A 20353-nucleotide genomic window follows, 5' to 3' on the forward strand; every position below is an offset into this window, starting at 1 on the left:
GGAATTGGAAAGGGGCAGAGTGAGGAGCAATTACTGCTGTTCCCTCACAACCCTACAGGCAGGAGAAGTTCAAGGCAAAATGAGCAGGCAGCAGAGGCAGGAGCAAAGGGAAGAGCTTTTCCAGTGAGCACATGGGCCAGGAGTTCATTGCTGCCGGAATCCGTGGAGGCAGGAGCAGGCACGGACTCAAAAAAGCAGGAGAGCACTTCCCAGAGGATGGGGGTCATCGGAGGGAGAGCTGCCAATGGTTCCTCCTCGGGAAGAATCCCTGAGCTGTGGATGCTGGGAACCTGCAGGATTTTCCCAGGGATGAACATCCCTGTGGGAAGAGGGGGTCAGGGGCTCTGTTTGTCCCTCAGATGTGGAGCTGGCACAGGTATCCCCCATCAGCAATATCACAGAGAGCACTGGAGAGCCCTAAAAATGCATTTTTTTTAGTACAAAGCCACAATTTCTCAGCTGAGAAAATAGACAGCTCTGCCCCAAAACCCATTCCAGCACAGTGCCAGCAGTTGGAAGTAGGAAATCAATAAATACTGGGGGTAAAAGGAGGGAGTTACAGCAATTAGGAGAAATTAGTCGTTCTGGAGTATAGAAAATTAACAAGCAAAGCCAAAGACATTGGGGGAAAATCAATTATTACAAAGTCAACACAATAAGTACTTTAAAAAATGCGCTGGGAAGAAGTGGAATTCAGGAACTGTCAACTCCAAGTGGAGATTGCAAAATTGTTAATTATGGAGAAAAATGCCAAAGTATTGACTAAATAGTTGGAGTAATTTGGGCTGAGACATAACAACGTAGGATGTGGGACCTGCCCATGTGTTGGGAACCTGCAAAGGCATTCAAAATAGAGATATTTGACATAATTGAATGGAATAATTTGTACCAAGGAGTGGGATCTCTCTGCTCCAGAGGTGTCCGTGGAGCTGGGGAGCCCAGGATGGGCAGGTCTGGGAGGGCAGTGATGCCATGAGCAGCTGGAAGAGCTGGGGCTGTGCAATGCTCACTGTCCTCGGCAGCCCCAGGGAACAACTGGATTAATGGCTAAAGCAGGGAATGGCTGATGGAAATAGCACTGACGTCAGTCACTGTGGTTGATGGCAGGGGACACTGGGCACTGGCATTACGTGACAGGTCCAGCTTTTAAACCTTTCCTTAGGCCTCTGTGAGGAACAAGGGCTGCTCCAGGCATTCCTGTGGGGCTGGAGAGGCAGATCTGGTTTGTGTTGGGTACACAGCAGCTGGAGACTGATGGATGCACCCAGCTGATAAATGAGGATTTTGTCATTATCCTTGTTATTATCTTTATTATTTTGCATGCGCTGCTCTGAGGCTGGACAGCAGCAGGAATTTCTCCATGGAAAAGGTGGTCAGGCATTGGGAGGAGCTGCCCAGGGAGGTTTGGAGTGCCCATCCCTGGAGGCGTTCAAGGAACACCTGGAGGTGGCACTGAGTGCTCCAGGCTGGGGATCGGGCACAGCTGGGACTCAATGACCTTGGAGGGCTTTTCCAACCTGGGATTCTGGGATTCTCAGCACGGCATTGTGAGGCAGATCTGGTTTATCCAGAGCTTAGAGAAAGGAAGCTTGGCTGGAATTCCTCGTGGAGCGAGGTTCTCCTGGAGCTGCTCCTCGGCAGCGGCGCTGTGCCCGCTGCCATTCACCGCCGTAATCAATGGTCTGGAAGGCAATCTAAAATCACTGCTGATAAACCCGTGGCTGCCACGGAGATTGGTGGAGTGGGAGATGGTGCTGAGGATGGAGCAGTCATGCAGAGCAATCCCGATTGCTTGGTAAACTGGGCCCATTTAAACAAAGTGCATTTTAACGCAGCCCGGCGCGGAGCTGAGTGTGGAGGAATGGGGAATGCTGGCTGATATCCCAGGAAGCACCGAAAATGGATTCAAGCGCCACGCTGCATGAGTAGCACGGGGTTAAGAGGCTGGCACGGACCTCAGGTGGAAAAACTCATGAGGTTGGAGGGGCAGGAAGGCGATGGAAGAAGCCCTGTGAGATGGCACCTACAAAGGTCTCCTCTGATGAGGAACAGGGAAAAACTGGGGCAAGAAAAGATGAGGCCCCCAAACAGATTTGCTGTTTGCAGGTTGTGACTCGGACCTGCTGTGTCTGACTCCTCAAACAGAAGGCTCCAGCGTGCCTCCATTGCCCTGCACAAGCAGCTCCTTGTGCAGAGGCCGCTGCCTGCTCAAAGGCTCTTTAACCTCCTGCAGAAAGGTCACACCAAAACCAATTTCTGCCAGTCGGGGCCAGACAAATTGATTCCGTGCCTTTCTACGATTCCAGAGTGGGGCTGTGCGGGTGGAGAGCTTCCCAGGCCAGCCACTGGTGGGGCTGGGCACAGAGGGAGGGGGGCACTCCCCGTGCCCTGTGGGGCTGCAGGGGACAGGGCTTGGGAGCCCTGCAGTGTGAGGAGCCCTTTCGAGGGCTGCCTGGCAGGAGGTGACATTTAAAGGAGCTGTTTTTCAGGTAAAATCGCTGCTGTTCGGGGGTGGGGGGGGATGGTGGCTGTCACAAGCTGGCTTTGGGAGGTTGTTTATTCGTGTTATCACAGCACCTCGAGGAGCCTGGCTCGTCTGGCTGGGCTGGTGCGAGCACGGAGGGAAAGCAGGAGCCCGGAGCTCGGGATGGGCTGTGGCAAGGCAGGAAACTGGTTTCGGCTGGGTGGGCAGGGTGCAGGGGGAGTGCCAGGCTCTACACAATCCCTGCGGGCTGGAAGGGGGTTCCAGAGGGTCGTTGGCACCTGGGCAGCGCTGCCTTGTGCTCAGCTCCTCCAGAGCCCTCCCGAGAGGGGCTCACCTGTGCCTTAATGACAGGGCTTGCACCCTCTGCTCTGGCAGCCCGCTGGCACAGGGTGCCTGTGCCCCATCCTGGAAATGGCCAAGGCCAGGCTGGACAGGGCTTGGTGCCACCTGGGGCAGTGGAAGGTGCCTGCCCATGGCTTGAGATGAGCTTTAGGGCCCTTTCAGATCAAACCCTGCCATGATGCTGTGATTGCACGTGGCCAGAGCTGCCGCTGTGGGTTTTTTGCCATAGAGATTAACCCACTCTTCCCTGCTGCAGGTAGAGGTTCACTCCTTCTTATCTGCCAGTGCTTTTTCTTTCCAGCCTTTGCTACGCTTAACCTTCTCTTCCCTTAACCAATTTCTCTCTCTTTTTTTTTTAATATTTTGTCATGGTTTCTAACAACTGCTTGTCTGTTCTTCTCTGCTGAAGTGGGACACCTCTCCTCAAAACTGGTGCCCAGCTCAGCCTCATGGCACAGAGCTGGCACATCCCAGCCTGTTCACACATCCCAGTATAGATGCATTTTTGGGTGGGAGGTTGGCACCATGGGCGGATCCTCAGCCTGTGATGTGCAGTGATCCTCAGCCAGCTGTGATTACTCCTCCCCAGGGAGCAGATGTGACAGATCCATCCCACATCTGTCATGCCAGCAGTTAATGAAAACACAGCCCAGCAATGGACTTGGGGCACAACTTGGAGCTTTAATTTGATCCATGATCCAGCTGAAAAGGCCGCCTGCAGTAATTCCTTTGGGAATAACACTTTCTAAATGATTTGCACCCACATTACCCAGGCAGGGATGTACCGTGCTGCACCTCCGCTGTTTGCTTGCATTACTTATGAGAAAATCAGCTAAAACAGTGTCAAAAAAAAAACGTCTTCAAGTCGAGCTAGAACATTTACTGCTCCTCCTTCCTCCACGAGGCCTGCTGTCTTTTCAAAGGAAGGAGTTCAATGGCTTGACATGTTTGTTTGTGACAAACCTACAGTGGCTGTTACTCATTTCCTTGTTATCTTGTAGGTACTTACAAAGAGTTCTTTTATCTGCTTCAGTATTTTTCCAGGAACTGAAATTAAGCTAACTGTTTTATAATTCTCCAGCTCTTCTTTTTTCTCATCATTAAAGACAGGTGCTATTTTAGCTCGCTGCCAGTCTTCTGGAAGCTCCCTGGTTCTCTACAAATTCCTCAGGAAAAAAGAAAAAAATGAGTCGTGGGGAAGAAAAAAAAAGAAAAAAAAAAAGCAGACCTAACAGCTCTGAAGTTACTTAAATCAGGTCTCTAAGCATCTGTGGTGAATTTAATCAGGTCCAACCAACCTTAAAGCAGCTCATCTAAATGCTCCCTCTGTGTTCCTTCCCTCTGTTCGTCTCAATTCCTTCCCCTTCCTGGCCGGTGCTCGCTGTGTGTGGGACGCCTGATTGCCACTGATTTGTAGTAAAGACACCAGCACAAAAAAAGGTATTCAGCCTAAGCGATGTGTTGGCTCCTCTCTCGCCTCATCACCTTCAGATCCCCAACAAATAATTCCCGTCTTGGCCTTCTGCCCGCGTTTCTGGTGGAGAAATATTGTGGTGGCTTTTTCTTGCTCTCGGTGGTTTTGTTTCATTCCCCACTCTTGCCCCTTGAACTCGTGCTACCCTCTCCACTCCTCGGTAATCACGCCAAAGAAGGATTTGGTGGAAGGATTTGGTGGAAGGATTTGGAGCGGGATAATGATTGTGGCTTAATGGCTGCTGGCAGGGAGCTGCTCCTGAGCATGAGGCAGAGCTGGGGAGGGAAAGTGTGAGGTGGGGTCTTTGAAACGCTTAACGAGCACACAAAAGCGGCGCTGGTGGTGACCCTGGGTGGAGAATCCTGAGGATGGGAGCTGGGGTCAGGCCAGGGGCTGGCAGGAGAGGGAGGATGTCGCTGTGGCTCTGCGCTGGCCAGCAATGCCATCAGAAGGGTTCTGGAATATTTGGAGCCACACGAGGCTCTGGGGTTGTGTCGGGAACCTGCCGAGCGGGGACCCCCCCGTTCAAGGGTGGAGACAGTGATTCAGGAGGCTGTGATGATGGGAGGACCTTTCCAGAGCTGTCCTGCCATGGGAGGCTGGGACAGAGCCCTGGAGGGAGCGATGGGCTGGGGGAGCACAGGGACTGTGCAAAGTGTGCTCCCTACATGTGCTGGGGAGCTCTTGGCTGGGATGGAGCCTGGCGTTGAGTCTCTCAGGCTGGCTCTGGGGGCTGAGGACAGGGTCAGGATGGATGGCCCCACCCTTTGCCTTCACCTTCACCTGCAGGATGGGTGATGCAACAGCTTCTCTCTTGTCTGCAGTTACCTCATCGCCGAGTGACGTTCTCTGCAGCCAGCCAGGCCCAGGACCTGCAGGACCCCTCCCAGCACAGCTACTACGACAGTGGGCTGGAGGAATCTGAGACCCCCAGCAGCAAATCTTCGTCGGGGCCCCGCATCGGGCCCCTGGCCCTGCCCGAGGACCACTATGAGCGCACCACGCCTGATGGCAGCATCGGGGAGATGGAGCACCCTGAGAACGGTACGTGCCCACCCCTTGCGCCTGTCCCCTCCCCTGGGACCTGTCCCCAAGGCTCCTGGTCCTCCATGACCCATGTCCCTGGTGTGGGTGATGTGGAGCTCAGCTGGGACCCGCTGGGCTCGCTGGGGATGGGACGATAGAGAAGAGGTGAAGCTCAGAGCAAGAGACAGCAAGGAGTGGTGGGGGGGAGAGGTGGGTGAGGGAGGGGTGTCTGGGCGAGCTGTGGGATGTGAGGAGTCAAGGAGACAGGTGGGTGTGGCAGAAGATGGGTATGGCAGGAGATGGGTGTGGTAGGAAGCAGGTGGGTGTGCAGATGGGTGTGGCAGGAAGCAGGTGGGTGTGGCAGGGGACAGGTGGGTTTGGAACGACAGAGAGAGAGGGCCAGAGAGGGAGGTCCAAGATGGAAGCACAGGGGCGAGCAGAGGGGCTGTATCCCAGCCCATGGGGAGCTTGTATGCTGCAGTCAGGGGTCCCATGGGGGGACCCTCATGGGGGTTGGGGTGCGCTGGAGCTCCTCACATGTGTTTGGGGTCGGAGCTTTGGGAGGTTCCAGGGCACAGAGGGCAGAGCAGGTTTAGTGGCACAGTCTGGGCTGAGGAGATCCACAGAGTGGAGGCTCATCGAGCGTGGTGGTGGTGGTGGCAAACCCCAGAGCGACGTGTCCCTTCACCGTGCCCCTCAGGTCACCTCCCGGCAGGGTCCAGCTTTCCCTGAGAACTCCTGGAGGTGTCTGTGGTGTCATCGCCGGAGAGCTGCTTCCCCCTACCCCGATGCAGCTTCACCCATGGTCGTGCTGCTCGTGCTGCCTCTGTGCTGCCCCGCCTGGCTGCAGCCCACCCCCCCAGCTGTCTTCTCCAGCCAGCTCCCGTTGCTTCCTTGGATTTGGCTCTGGCTGTGCACATAACATCTTCTCTCCTGTACCTGCTGCCTTCTGTGCTCGTGTCCCCAGGGGAGGTGGCTGTGGAGGTGGCAGGGTCAAAGAATCTCCTGGGAGGGAAGAGGAGGAGGTGGTAGAGGGTTCTCCTGAAGTCTCCTCCTGTTTCTGGGAGCAGCCTTGACTTTGGGACAGGTGTGTGTGTAGTGAGAAGATGGCTGAGCGGTGTTCAGATGGTTTTTAGGGAGCTGTAAATCTGCTGGGTTCGTCTGTTGTGGAAATGGACCGGTCTAGTGGAACATCTCTTCTCAATTCCCAGGTTATTCCTGGAGTAGCACTGGAGTTCTCTGTGTTACAGCCATTGGAGCAAGGCATGGTAGACTTCCCAAATCCACCTGTTGCACCTCCTGTCCACGAGTGTTGTGCAGATCACTTTCTCCCCAAAAGTGCCAGTCAGTCACCCAGGATGAGCAGTTTGGAGCAGTTCCTGGAGCCCTGGGCACAGGGTAACAGTACAGGGCTTCCCTGAGTTCTTGGAAGAGAGGCTGGAAAGGTGGGAAGCAGTGGATGAGCTGATGGATACGGCGAGCTAGTGGGGCTGATGGACCTGGAAGAGGAAAGGTTGAGCCTTGGAATGTGACAGGAAACTCAGAAATGATGAGGGAGAAGCAGGGCTAAAAGTAGAAAGATGGGAGAGAGAGGAGCACCTGGAAGGTGCAGGGCAGGGAGGGTTGTCTCGGGATAGTCCTTGGAATATTCATTGTGTGCCTGACAGGGATGAGCAGAGCTGAGGAAGGCCAAGGGACATTGCCTGGAGCCCCCAGAAATGGCTCCCTGCCCAGAGCATCACAAACCTGCCCTATAAACCAGCTCCCTGTCTTGGCACAAGGTGCCCTGTGTGTTCACCTCCCAGGAGAGCAGGAATCACCCCACGCCCATCCACCACCAGATCCATGCGTGGTACAGACACTGCAGAGGCTCCCAGGGAATGACCACAACCCTGCTCCGCTCTCCATCCCCCAGAATGTTCTGTCTTGGCTCCCTTCCCATGGCAGTGGTTGGGAAACGAGCTCCAGCGGCCCCAGCATCTGTGCTGACCTGTATTGGGTGCAGGGACCATGGCAGGTCAAGGCTCTCGGGAATCCACCAGCGTTATCCTGAGCTGGTCCTGCTGCTCTGCAGATAATCTGGCACGGCAGTGCAGAGGGGACCTCAGGAGCTGGGGCCAGTGTCGTGATCCTCTGAGCAGACTGTGAGGGGACCCTGGTGCTAGGATGGGTGATCTGGGGATTAGGAGGCACTGGGGCTGTTTGACCAGCTCACCAGAGCTGTGTTTGCTCCGTCCCCTGCCTGAGATGTGGCACATCCACATCTGTGCTTCCAACCAGACCTTGTTTGTCCAGAGAAGGACGGTGACTTGTTTCCTGCAAGGACTCTCCAGTGATGTGGGACCATCATGATCTTTCGGGGACTGTCTCACTGTGTCCTTGCCTTGGCTTCATCAGCAGCATCAGCCCCTCAGAGAGATCAGATCTTGGGTTTTTGGGAAGCTGGGCAGACTAAGCTGTTCTTGACCTTCTGGTAAACTGTGGAGACGTGCTGGATCCCACACCCCCATCCCGCGGCACAAGCGCGAGGCTGACACGACTGTGCGTTTTCTCAGCTTTCATCTGGTTATAAATATCCAACATAACAGGGCTTCCATTGCTTTCTCCAGGAGATTATCCCTGCAGCCGAACCAATCTGATAAGCAAGTATGCAAGGCTATTTATAGCTTTTCAACTGGAAGACAGATCCATGCCTTTTCTTTGTAGATGGTTCTTCATTTGATTAACACACATCTCAGTGTCCTCCTTTTTTGGACCCTTTCTGCTGTGCAGACTGCAGTAAAATGCTGTATTGCAGGGGCTGAGCCAGGCCCTTTGCAGGAGGAATCACGCTGGTTCTGGTGAAGACTTCTCCAGGAGCTTGGCACTGACGTGGCAGCTCCTCAGTCATCCCAGGCGTTTTTCATCCCTGCTCTCTTCCCTCACTGCCCACTGTTTCCTTCCCAACATTTCCCTGCACCGTTCCCCACCTTGGTGGGGCTTGCTGAGCTGGGAACGAAGCTCAGTCTCCCACTTGGCCACCCGGTGCTTTTCCCAAAGACATCTGCTCCCTCCACGGATCCCAGATTTGCTTTGGTTGGAAGGAGCCTGGGAATGCTGGTGCTCCGTGGAGGCTCTGCCCTGCCATAATGCATGCAGGGCTTGGATGGGGACAGTGCCAGTCACTCTCCATCAGCCATTGAGGGAATTTAACAGGATTTCAGGACCAAATATGTGCAATTTAGGAATTGTTACACGGAGCCTGTTTTCCCTCTGTCCCTGTGTGGTGCAAACGTATCTGAGATTGTGATTTATTTGATGAGGCATTTCTAATTCATGTTTTTCCACCCCCAAAAATCTGTTTTATGGCTGTTATTTAGAGTGGGGATCCCGTGCCATTTTTAATGCATGCAGTTACAGCCCTGCTCGGGGTATGGAATAAACAATCACCTCATGAACTTTCCCAACACTCTCCGTGCCATAGGATCTGCAATTCCAAGATGTTGATGAGTTTATCCTCACAGTTCCAGGGAAGAAATTCCACCATAGGTGGGGAATGAAATAGGAAATTGCAATTTACATTTTTCGGAGGTGGCTGCTTGCTCTGGGTGACCCTGGATGAGCTGGCAGCTCCTCCCGCTGCCGTGTCGGGATCCTGGTGTTCCAGAGGCACGAGACAGGAATCCGGCTGCTCCCAGATGGCAGAGCCCAGGCTGCTGCTGACGTCCGAGGCAGGAATAGAGCTTGATTTTGGGACTTTGTGGCAGAGCTGGTTTCAAACCCTCCTGCCTGGTTCATCACTGGGGCTTTGCCAAGCCCAGCCTTTTCCCGGTGCCATCCAAGACCCTCCCAACACTTTGGCACAGCTGGAGAGGATGGATGGAGCCGTTGCTTCCCAGGTCTGGCTGCTGGGCTCAATAAAACCCCACCAGGACAGGTTTTCCTTTGTTTCAGGGAAGATTTAGAGGGATGCATTGCAAAGGCAGAAGGAGCAGCTTGTCTTAGCCATGTGTGACACGGCCGTGAAATCCCAGCCCATGATTTCTGCCATGAGCATCCCTTTGGGAATTTCCCACTCTGTGTGTGAGAGCCCAGGTGAGCCCTCCCAGTGGAAGGTGCTCTCTGCCCCCAGTTCCACCAGTCTACACCAGTCTGCTTCAGCTCCTCCCTTTTCTTCCCACTCTGAGTCTCACAACACTAGAATTCCCTCTCCTGGTGCGTACTCGGAGATCCCATTCAGGCAACTCAACATTTAAAGATCTCTTTGAAAGAAAACTGAGTCAAGTCCCTCCCTGTGAGCAGAGCCAAGGCAAGAGATTTTGGCAGCTGGGTCTCTCTTCCTCTCCTCCTACCCTTCCTCGCGCTCCTCCCAGCCATTGCCATCTGCTCCTGCCACCACCACAGACCTGCAGCCTCATTCCTGGGCAGCAGCAACATCTGGCACATCTTGGATGTGTGTGGTGCTTTTTGGCAACCCTTGCAGAGGCAGTCTGGGGAGAAGTTTCCTTCCTCCTCTTTGCTAATTTCTGATTATAGTTCATGCCTTCCATTCCTTCGGCTCGTTTTCCTCTCTGCGTGGTCTCCAATTTGCCCACAGGCTTTTGGTGGGGTGGATGTGTCCAGGTGATGTCCCACAGCCCCCCAGCAGCACTTGGTGACATCCACAGCAGCTGCAGGTGCAGGGAGGATGTGCCTGGGAGTGTTTGTGTTCACAGTGTGACCATGGCATGGAAACATGGCTGCACCTGGCTGTGTGAGCACCCTGCAGTGCCACGGGATCATGGAATGGTTTGGCTTAGAAATGACCTTACAACCCATCCAGTCCCACCCCCTGCCATGGGCAAGGACACCTTTCCCTATCCCAGGTTGCTCCAGCTTGGCCTTGGGCTCTGTCAGGGATCCAGGGGCAGCCACCGCTGCTCTGGGCACCCTGTGCCAGGGAACAATTCCGGCCCAATATCCCATCCAACTCTGCCATTCCCTGTGTCCTGTCCCTCCATCCCTTGTCCCCAGTCCCTCTCCAGCTCTCCTGGAGCCCCTTTGGGCACTGGAAGGGGCTCTGAACTCTCCCTGGATGCTGAGCACCCCCAGCTCTGAGCTCCTTGAGAAGGTGGATGGCTCAGAGTATTCCCGAGCCAACCATCCTCTTTTCCTGCTCACCACGAGGATGGATTTGCAGCCCTGGGCAGTCACTGCCTCCTGCCTCTGCTTTAGTGCCAGTCATGAGCTGCTTTTTAAGGTTCTCACTGCGATTGTTGTTCAATTCCTCGCAGCCAACAGATGGGACAAAAAAATTGCATTCTGTCTCCTTCCCTGGCACAGAGACTCCTCTAGATCTTAAAACCTATTCTCTTTTTCCTGCATTATCTTTAAATGTCCCTTTTGTCTTGCAGAAAGAGTTTCAGGCACATTTACAGTCTGTGGAGTTGGGTTTTTTGGGATTTTTTTTTTCCAAATGTACCATGCAGCACTCCTGCTTTGTTGCAGAGGTTGTGAGGAATGCTTTGCAGCGGTCTTTGTCTGGGATGTGGGACCTGTGGGATCTGTACCACTCCTGGTCATTGCTGCCTGGGACCCAGCAGGTCACACATCTGCCCAGCTGAGCAGATTGGGTCTGGCTGCTGCTTGGGCTCCTCCCTAGCTGAGACATTGTGGGTTTGAGGTTTTTGTAACTGATTTTTAGCACTTCAGGCCTGGAATTCCTCTTGTCCTGAGCAGCAGCTGCCTGGTTTCAGGGTGTCCACATTCCTTGTGACCATGTCCTGCTCCTCACCTGCCTCTGGAAATTCTCTCTGGGTCCCTCAGTGATCCTCAGCACCTGCATTTCTGCTAAGGAAATCAGGAGCTTCTCTCTTTTCCACACTTAATGTTGGTTCCTCCCCAAAACCGGCTCCTGGTTTGCTTAACCACCGCTGGGAAAAGATTTTTATCAGGACAGATGACATTCAGCAGATTGCAAATGGCCCTGGATTACCCCATCCTGGTTTCAACATTTCTGCTTGAGCTGTGATTCCAGCCCTATTTCCTTGTTTTTCCATGTTTTCCAGCGGCTGTGTCTGGGCAACCTCTTACGCCAGAGCTGCTCAGGGCAGGGCAGTTGTCCTGCCACGCCAGCCAGGTCACCTTCCTTAATTGTCCCCAGGAGCCCGGGGTAAACAGGGGATGGCTGTTCCCCTGCCCCAGGAGCAAGCACATTGCTCCCAGCTCCAGAGAGTGTCTTTAATCCTCTCAAGACCTTCTAAGAAGGCTGTTCCTCACTTCAGACGCTGTCCAAAATAGCTGTAATAATTTATCTGTCTCTCTTGCCTTACAGGATTATGTGGTAGCACACACATAAGGTTGTCCTCGAGTTCTCCAAAGATCCTTGGCAGATCCTGGACATCTTTAGAGGACTTACTTGAAAAAGCCAGATTCCCCTGTTGGATTCTGGTTGCTTTTTTTTTCCCCCCACTTTCTGTCCCTGGGCCCACGTGGTGTGGTTGTGAAAGGTCTGGGCAGTGCAGTCACTCAGAGCCAACGCCCAAGAGACAAAAACTCCGTATTTCAGTAGGAAGCTGCCTTCTCTTGGAGGATATCTAGGTCCCCACAGCTCTGTGCATTCCTGCTACATTCAGGATGGATTTTGGGAGTTTTCTGCTGGTTCTTAGTCCTAGGCTGGGCTGGGATCTCTTCCATTCCCTTTTGATCTCTTCCATTCTCTCTTCCTGCCTGTGGCAAGCCGGTGGAAATCTGCGAATGCCCTCTCGCTTGTGTTACGTCCTTCACATTCATCCTGCTCTGAATTTACTGGGTGGAGAGAATTCTATCATTTTTCCTAATCTTTATTCCTCTCTCCATCTGGAAGTGCTCCCCAGGCTGCTGCTGTCCCTGTGCAGGGTGAGGGCACAGCTCGGGGAGGTGACCCTGCCCTCACTGTGCCGATTTTCCGGGCAATCCTGCAGAGACCCCGGGCCTGGGGAACACGCTGGGAGCTGCTGACCCCAAACTCACCCCGTTCCTTGGAACCACTCTTGGGCTCAGCGAGCTCCATGGCAAACTTTGAGACCTTCCTTAAGGGAATCAGCTACAAACAGATGGGAATATGGAAGTTTTTAGCTTGGAATTATAAATGAGCTTGTTGAGGGAAGGCGACTTCTGCTGCCCCAGGGAAGGGAGGATTTCCCATCTCCCCGACAAGGGAGGCCAAAGTGTGTCATGGAACTCCTCCAGCCCAAGGCGGGAACATTTTCCACCACATTCCATCTCAGCAGGCCTGGGAAAGGGTTCTCACCTGGCAGAACATGACCCCAGCGACATTAAAAAAACCAGAGAACCCAACCCACACAGGACTTGGCATTTTCCTTTTCCCTGGCAATGGTTGCAAATTCCGATGCAAATGCCCATGCAAATGGTCATGCACAGCTATTCTTATCTCTGGGCCAAATCTCAACATCCCTTCTTTGGTAGAAAGTCGATTTTCCAAAAATAGTTTACGTCAGCCTCCAACTATTCGTGGCTTCAGCTCGAGTTCGTTAAACCCCGTTCCAGGAAGAGTTTTCCAATTTAGATCCGCAATGGGAATGGGAGGGTGGGGCCCTTTGCTTTGTCCCACGTTCCTCTCCAGGAGGACATTTCCTTGCAGTGAAGGGTTGGGTGAAGCTGCTTCTTCTTTTGTGTTTGTCAATCCATTTCAAAACACACTCTTGAACTTGGAACCTGCCATTCCTTTGGACAGGTGAGGGCAGCCAGGAATGGGAGTGATAACTTCTCTTGAGCCACTGTGTGTTTTGGGAGCAGAAGAGGCAGGTCCCTCCTGTCCCTCTTGGTCCCTGTGCCGTGCTGCTATCCCAGCACAGCTCCATGGGCAGCTGGACAGGGGAGTGACCAGGCTGAGGTTTTGCTGGGTCACGGTTTTTTGGCCATTTTTGCTCTCCAGACAGAGCAGTTATCCCACCTTGCCTTCTCCGTGGCTCCACAAAGAGCTGAACTTGCAGGAAGCCGGGATTTTGCAGAAGGCAGGGATTCTGAGCTTGGCACTCAGCTTTAGAACACGTCTAAACCAGAAAAAGCCACCGAATGTAAAAGCAACAGACAGGCAGGATCCCTCAGCAGCCCCAGACTATTTGTTGTTTTCAAAGACCTGCTTCCTTAGAAAGCTCCTTTTGAAGTAATTTGACGTGCCATTTCCAGCTCCTGTGTGATCTACCGCAGTTATTCCCCCTTTATCTGCCTCCCAATGCTCCAGAATGTCTCCATAAACCTGCCTGGCAGAGCCTCTGCCCGTGCAAGGGACCTGCATTAGCGTGGGATTTAAACTTAATGCCGGAGGAGCTTACAAAGTCTCCCATTTGAGCTTCTCGTGGACTCCACACCGCGGTTCCTTTCTCATAAAAATAGCAGGTGGCTGAGTTTGAAGGATCGGTCAGGTGTGGATCCCTCACATGGAAAATCCCTCTCGCTGGCAGGAGATAGAGGATAAGGGATTCATCCCTGTCCCCGGTGAAATCAATGGGAGCTTTGCTGTTGAGACAGGTCAGGTGTCAGTCTCAGTTGTTGGCTCTTCCCCGGGATTTGATCCTTTGTGCTCTCACCATTAAAGAATCTCTCTTCCTGTCTCCTTCCCACGGGCTCTCATCCATCCTGATTTGAAGTCCCCTCCGTTAAGTGGCTGGAACGCCAGTGCTCCGCTTCCCCGGCAGAGAGGACACTCCATAAATCTCCCATTAGTCATGGATGTGGCGAGCCATCCCAGGGATAGGCTGCCATGCCTCAGAGGTTATCAAACCGTGGCAACCCCTGCGTTTGCCTCTCCTTTCTGAGAGCTCAGCTCCCTGCCAGCATCCAGGGCTCATTTCCCGGGAGCTGAGGCGGCCACGCTTTGCTCAGGGACACAACAGTGGCCACGTGGTGCTCAGTCCTTGTTTCCTGGCCAGTGAGGCTGGAGCTGGGCTCCCTTTCCAGCAGCTCTGGGCAGGACAAGAAGCTTCCAAAGAGCAGGAAGGGGGGAAGTTTATGTGTTGGTGGCCGGAAGGCTCCGTTTTCCCAGGAGAGACACACAGGGACGTGTGTGTGTGGTGTCCCCAGTGGGATGGAGAGGGGGCTGTGCCTCTGAACAGGGTACAAGGTTCCCAAATGATCCCTGTGAGGCATTTCAGCCTCAATCCTCGTGGAAAAGAAGGGCTGAACCTCACTGGTGCAAGCATGGAACTTCCCAGGGTGTCACCGATACCGAGTCCTGCCTGGATGCTCCTTCCAGGGCTGTATCCATAAAAAACAAACATCCAGACATCATTACTGGGCTTGGGGGACAAGAAGAGGGAAGGATCCCTCTGAAGTGCTCTGCTCCAGGGCTCTTGTCTGGCAGGGAGCTCACGTCAGAATGAGCTGGAGGATGAGGACTCTGGGACATGCTTGGATTTACACCTTACTCCAGCATAAGACTGGTGCTGTTGGGCTAAAATAACATCATTTTCCCAATAATTTGGGGTGGACTGGCAGGGATGCTGTGAATCAGGAATAAATCAGCTCAGGTGGCCCATGGGTGAAACCTGTGACTCAGCTGAAGTCTGTGTTCTGTATTGCTCAGGTATAAAAATGTTCTTTTTTCCAGGGGTGAACCCTCTGGACAAGGAACACGGGAGAGGCTGAGGAAGGGATCCAGCAGGGAAGAGCAGGGTGCTGGAATGCACAGGTTCCTGGGAACAGCAGTTTTCCATCAGCTGTGTGTGTCTGGCTTAGAACAACCTGCCTGGGCGTGAGGAAAAGGAGGAGGGGGTCAGGATGTGATCCCTGCTCAGGGATGTCGGAATGGCTGTCGTGTTGTTTTATCGCTGCCGAGGAAAGAGAAAATGGAGCAGGGAATGCAAAATGACAGAGAGTGAGGAGATGTGATATTTGCCTGATGTATTTTGCTGGTAATTAGTGTAATGCCAATTAGACAGAAGTAATTTTTATTTTTTTTTCCCTCCCCTTCTTCAGCTGTATAAATTATTGCTGGAATATATGCCAGCTCAAACCGAGATATTAAACTCGGAGTGATGTGGAGATCTCTACTCCTTGAGGATCTCTAGATGAAATTACCCAGACAACAGGGATCTTGACAAAAGTAAGGCTGACTCTATCCAGAAAGAAAACGAATCAAAGCCAAAGGAATTTTTGTATTCCACGTCTGGCGTCTTGCTGCTTATTAGCCACGCAGGAAGGGGCCCCCACAGAGATGCAGCAACATCAGTGAGGAAAGGCAAATATCTCGCCTTTCCTGCAAACAATGCCACTTGCAGGCTATTGTTCCCCTATCAGCTTCCCTGAGGAGCAGATCCCGAGCCCTTCCCGTGCTGGGGTTGCAGGTAAACCCCGACGCCCACGCGCATTCCATTTGTCATTCCCTGAGCCCTGTTTTTCTCCCACACCGGGACAGCAGCGCCGGGGTTGTTTTGCCCGCAGGTCCCCCGGGACGCGAAGCTCTTTAATGATGATGTACGGCTTCCTTCAAAGGGTCAATTGCTGGCCTGGACCTCTCCAATCGCGGATCCCTCGGAGCTCTCTACCTGGGCACACGGATTTTCCTTCGCATGAGGAGCAGACCTGCTCTTGCCGTCTCCTCCCTTTGGAAAAATAACCGCTCAAAATGATGCCCTTGGGCCGATTCTGGAAATTTTCATCCGTCTCTGTCGGACCGTGAAATCCAAATCTTCTCGTGATCATCCTGCTGCTCCCTGGTGCTGTGCTCTGGGCAAATCCCCTTTGCCAACCTGTCTCTGACGTGGTGCAGGGGGATGATGTATCCCGCTTGTCCCGCCTGGATTTTAGGATTTTGTCATCCTTGCTGGCTCTTTCAAGCGTGTTTTATTCATGGCAGCCTTTAGGACTGCCTCTGGCAGGCCTCCCTCGAGTGGTGCAAACTTTATTGCATCTCTCCTCCAGCAGCCTGTAAACTGCAGCACCCAGGGGTAGCTGGATGTTGATATTCCCTATCGGAAGCGATTATCTCTCTTTTCCCCGCTTTCCTGCAAGGGCTTCTTGCTGCCATCCTAAAAACAAACACAGGGCACAGCAAAATTCATCAGGATCGGGGTTTTGTGGGGTTTTTTCCCCCCAAATGATCCATCACCAGGATGCCCCATTCCTAAACTTCCCCATATCTCGTGTTTGCTCCTGCAGCCAGATGCTTCCCGCTTTTCCAGGAGAAGGGAATTTCTCCCCAGTCCTGGCCATTAGGGTGGCAGATCCTTTCAGTGCTTGGTGGGCAATCACAGCAGGAGGGAAAATGGTCCAATTCATGCAGCAGGGTTGATTCCTTGGGGTGAATTTTGGCTGCACCACAGGAGGATGTGACCAGTGCTGCTCCTGCCACGTGCCAGCCACAAAACCTCTCCCCACTGCAGATTTTCAGCCTCGCAGTCTGTGGGCGTTGGAGGCGTCAATAAGGAGCGTTTTCAGCTGCTTTGTGGCACGGCTGCACTGCAGAGAAAGGGGCTGGGCAGTCCAGGGGTTCGGGCTCTGGATCTCGGAGCCATCAGCAGGGAAACGGCCCCGTTTGATGTGGGATCATTCCTCAGAAGTTCCCTGACTGTATCCCTGCTCTAACGCTCCCAGGACTGCTGTATCTTGGATTTCAGGTGGGTTTGGCTCCCGAGGGCTGGCTTTGGGATCCAGGGCTCTGTGTGCCTCCATCAGGGACAGACATTTCCCCCTCAGCGCAGCCCACGAGTCTCACCCTGCCTTCAGTGCCCATCCCCTGGTTCTTCTCACAGCGGCCAAAAATTCTGGCAGGGATCTGCCCCTTCCCCCTCGGTGTCTTCAGGACAGCTCAGGCAGGGGCAGGGCAGGCTGTAAAAGAGCTGGAATGACGTGGGGGTGCTCCCTTTCCTCGGAAGCAGCCCAGGAAAGATCTGTGGCAAGGAAACAAAGCGTCCACATGCAAATCCACACTGTCATTTCCTCTCGCCGGCTTCCTTGGGGTTTGGCTTGACTCTCTTCCAAGGGCTCTTCCTTCTCCCTTCTCCGCTTCCCTCCGAGTGGTCTCGCTTGCCTTTGTTTGCAGATCCCCTCCTTGAGATGAGCCCTTTTCATAAACTTGCGATTCCTTTTGTCACCTAAACACCTCCCTGACTTCAAAGGCCGGGAACAGCACTTGGCTCTGTGGCTCCCGGCCCCCCTGCACCAACAATTTCCCCCCATCCATTGTCCTGCCGGGGAAGGATTATTAAATTGTTGATGGAGCTGAACAATGGTTTTGTTCAAAGGCAGACATGCGAACGCCACTTCTTTTCTCCTTGACACAAGAGCTTTATAATACCCGGGAACAATGAGAGGCAGCCACCAAGGAGCAAACACTGGAGAGGACTCACAAAGCCAGGCCGGTGTTCCCAAATCCCTGTACACATGGACTGGTGCTCCTTGGAGTGCCCCCGTGCCTGTAGGTGAGGTGAGAGGACTGGCCGTGCTGAAAATGAATTAAAAATAATCCAAATATTGCCCCTTAATACTGGCTTGTGTGATTAGGTGGGGGAGGGCACCACCCTTTGCACAGAATCGTGGAATTAAGGTTGGAAAAAGCCTCCGAGATGGTCAAGCCCAGCCATTCCCCCAGCACTGCCAAGACCACCACTAGCCCCTGTCCCCAAGTGCCACATCCACACAGCCTTGAAATCCTGCCAGGGTGACTTCACCACTGCCCTGGACAGCTCTGCCAGGGTATGACCATCCTTCTGGAAAGATATTTTCCCTGATGTCCAACTTGAACCTCTCTTGGTGCAACTTGAGGCCGCTCACCCTGCCCTTGTCCCCTGGGAGCAGCTCCTGATTTCCCCTTTCTGCCCTCTCCTGTCAGGGAGTTGGGCAGAGCCACCAAGTGCCCCTGAACCTCCTTTTCTCTGGCTGAGCTCCTTTCCCAGCTCCTCTGAGGCTGGTGCTCCCATTCCCAGTGCAGGGCTGGCACTGGGCTGCTCCCGTGGCTCCGTTCCTCGCGCCCAGGGCGTGCCAGGCACACACAACCCCCAGCTCCAGCCAGGCTGTGCCTTTGGAGCAGCTCCGGGAGCCTGCAGCGAGGATCATTCCCTGCACTGCGCAGCCTCCGGCTCTGACATTTTGTGTTGTGCAGGCTCCTTTCCGATCGCTTATCGCCTCAGCTGCTTTCCAACACCGCAGCTTCAATTTTCCATGCTGGGTTTCCCTCAGGTTGATTTCTTTTTCTGTTTTTTCCCAAGTTTTAGCGGAGCTGTTCCAGCTGGTTCTGGAGAACAAGCCGTGCCGCCTCAGCCCTTCTAACAAAGTGATTGTGAAAATCTTCCTTTCAAGATCCATTAGCTTAACCACGCTTTGGGAGGGAGGTGTGGAATTTGGCATGGGAGCTGCCAGCAGTGTTTGGGGGCTGCTTGTCCCAAAATGTGCACTGAATGTGCTGCAGAACACATCCCTGGGGAGCCGCGCCCACACTGCCGTGTGGGGCCTTCAGACAAGGCATCCATCAGGGGAATGGATTATAACTGACAGGGAGGAGGTTCAGATTGGATATCAGGAAAAAAATCTTTGCCTGAGGTTGCCCCAGAGCAGCTGTGGCTGCCCCTGGATCCCTGGAAGTGTCCAAGGGCAGGCTGGACAGGGCTTGGAGTAGCCTGGGATAAGGAAAGCTGTCCCTGCCCTTGGCAGGGAGCAAGATGAGCTTCGAGGTTCCTTCCAACCCAAACTCATCTGTGGTTCCATGATCCTGTGATGCATGTTCTCTTTTGGAGAGCATCTTCCAGTGGAGAATGCAGGCAATTGATGAAAGCTGTGAGATAAAGATCATTTAGGAGAAATAGAGGACAAAGCACATATTAGGTCATAGGTTAAAGTAGAATGATAGAGGAAAGTTTATATTGTAATCATGGTGAAATGTCTCGGGGGGAGGTTAATGAATTTTTTTTCTTTCTTCCCTCTATCCACCATGTCACCACATGGAGCAAGTGGATTGCTCTCATCCCACAGCACAACTGGTTTCGAACTGAAACCACCACACCTTCCATTTCTTTGTGGACATCCATCCTGTCCCTTGGTTTACATCCATCCAGTGCCTTGGTGGCCTTCCTCCTGGACATTTCCCAGTACTCTGTGGTCCCCAGTTCTCTTTGGGATGGCAGGGATTGTCCTTTTCCTCTGGGAGGACCAAGCATGGCTGGTTCTGCTCTGGGACTCAGGGGTCAGGGTGCACCTGAGGGTGCCTTGCTGGGAGCCCAGGTGTGTCCAGGTGGGCAAGGAGGCTGTGGGCACCTGGCCTGGATCAGAACCAGTGTGACAGCAGGGCCAGGACAGTGCCCGTCCCCTGTGCTGGCTCTGCTGGGGCACCTCGAGGGCCATGTCCAGTTCTGGTCCCTCATGGCCAGAGAGCCCTGGAGGGGCTGGAGCGTGTCCAGGGCAGGGAACGGAGCTGGGAAGGGGCTGGAGCCCCAGGAGAGGCTGAGGGAGCTGGAAAGGGGCTCAGCCTGGAGAAAAGGAGGCTCAGGGGGCCCTTCTGGCTCTGCACAAGTCCCTGGCAGGAGGGGACAGCCGGGGGGTCGGGCTCTGCTGCCAGGGAACAGGGACAGGAGGAGAGGGAACGGCCTCAGGCTGGGCCAGGGGAGGCTCAGGGTAGACAGCAGCAGGAATTTCCCCATGGAAAGGGAGCTCAGGGATTGGAAGTGCCCAGGGAGGTTTGCAGTGCCCATCCCTGGAGGTGTCCCAGGAAGGGCTGGAGGTGGCACTAAGTGCTCTGGGCTGGGGACAGGGTGGGGATGGGGCACAGCTGGGACTCCTTGGGCTGGGAGGCTTTTCCAACCTCGGTGATCCTGGGATTCTGTGGGAGAGTTGCTTCAGGGGTTCTGGGAGATGGAGCCAGCCTGAAGTGCCTCCACCACAGCATTTCCTTGGCTCATTCCCAGGCTGTGCCATCACCCAGCTCCACCTGGAGCAGAGCTGTCCCCACACACAGCACAGGGGTGGCACACAGGGGTCCCTCACTGCCTTCCCAGTCCCCAGCCAGCACAAAGGGGCTCTGCCTTTATCCTCCTCTCCCTCTGATTGTCCTTCCTGGGGGCTGTTCCCTCCCTTCT

The 20353-nt window shown here is 53.8% G+C and overlaps 1 protein-coding gene across 4 annotated transcripts in view; it reads left to right on the forward strand.

The window, feature by feature from the left end:
- PCDH1 (protocadherin 1) overlaps positions 1 to 20353 on the forward strand; it is a 52953-nt gene that overhangs the window by 22373 nt on the left and 10227 nt on the right. For all 4 annotated transcript variants that reach the window (XM_086851463.1, XM_086851461.1, XM_086851460.1 and 1 more), the window contains exon 4: positions 5126 to 5345. In XM_086851463.1, coding sequence (XP_086707589.1) covers positions 5126 to 5345 — 220 coding nt within the window. The remainder of the gene's footprint in view (positions 1 to 5125; positions 5346 to 20353) is intronic.

This window comes from Cyanistes caeruleus, chromosome 15 (assembly GCF_971803275.1).
Source record: "Cyanistes caeruleus chromosome 15, bCyaCae1.hap1.1, whole genome shotgun sequence".
Taxonomy (NCBI): domain Eukaryota; kingdom Metazoa; phylum Chordata; class Aves; order Passeriformes; family Paridae; genus Cyanistes; species Cyanistes caeruleus.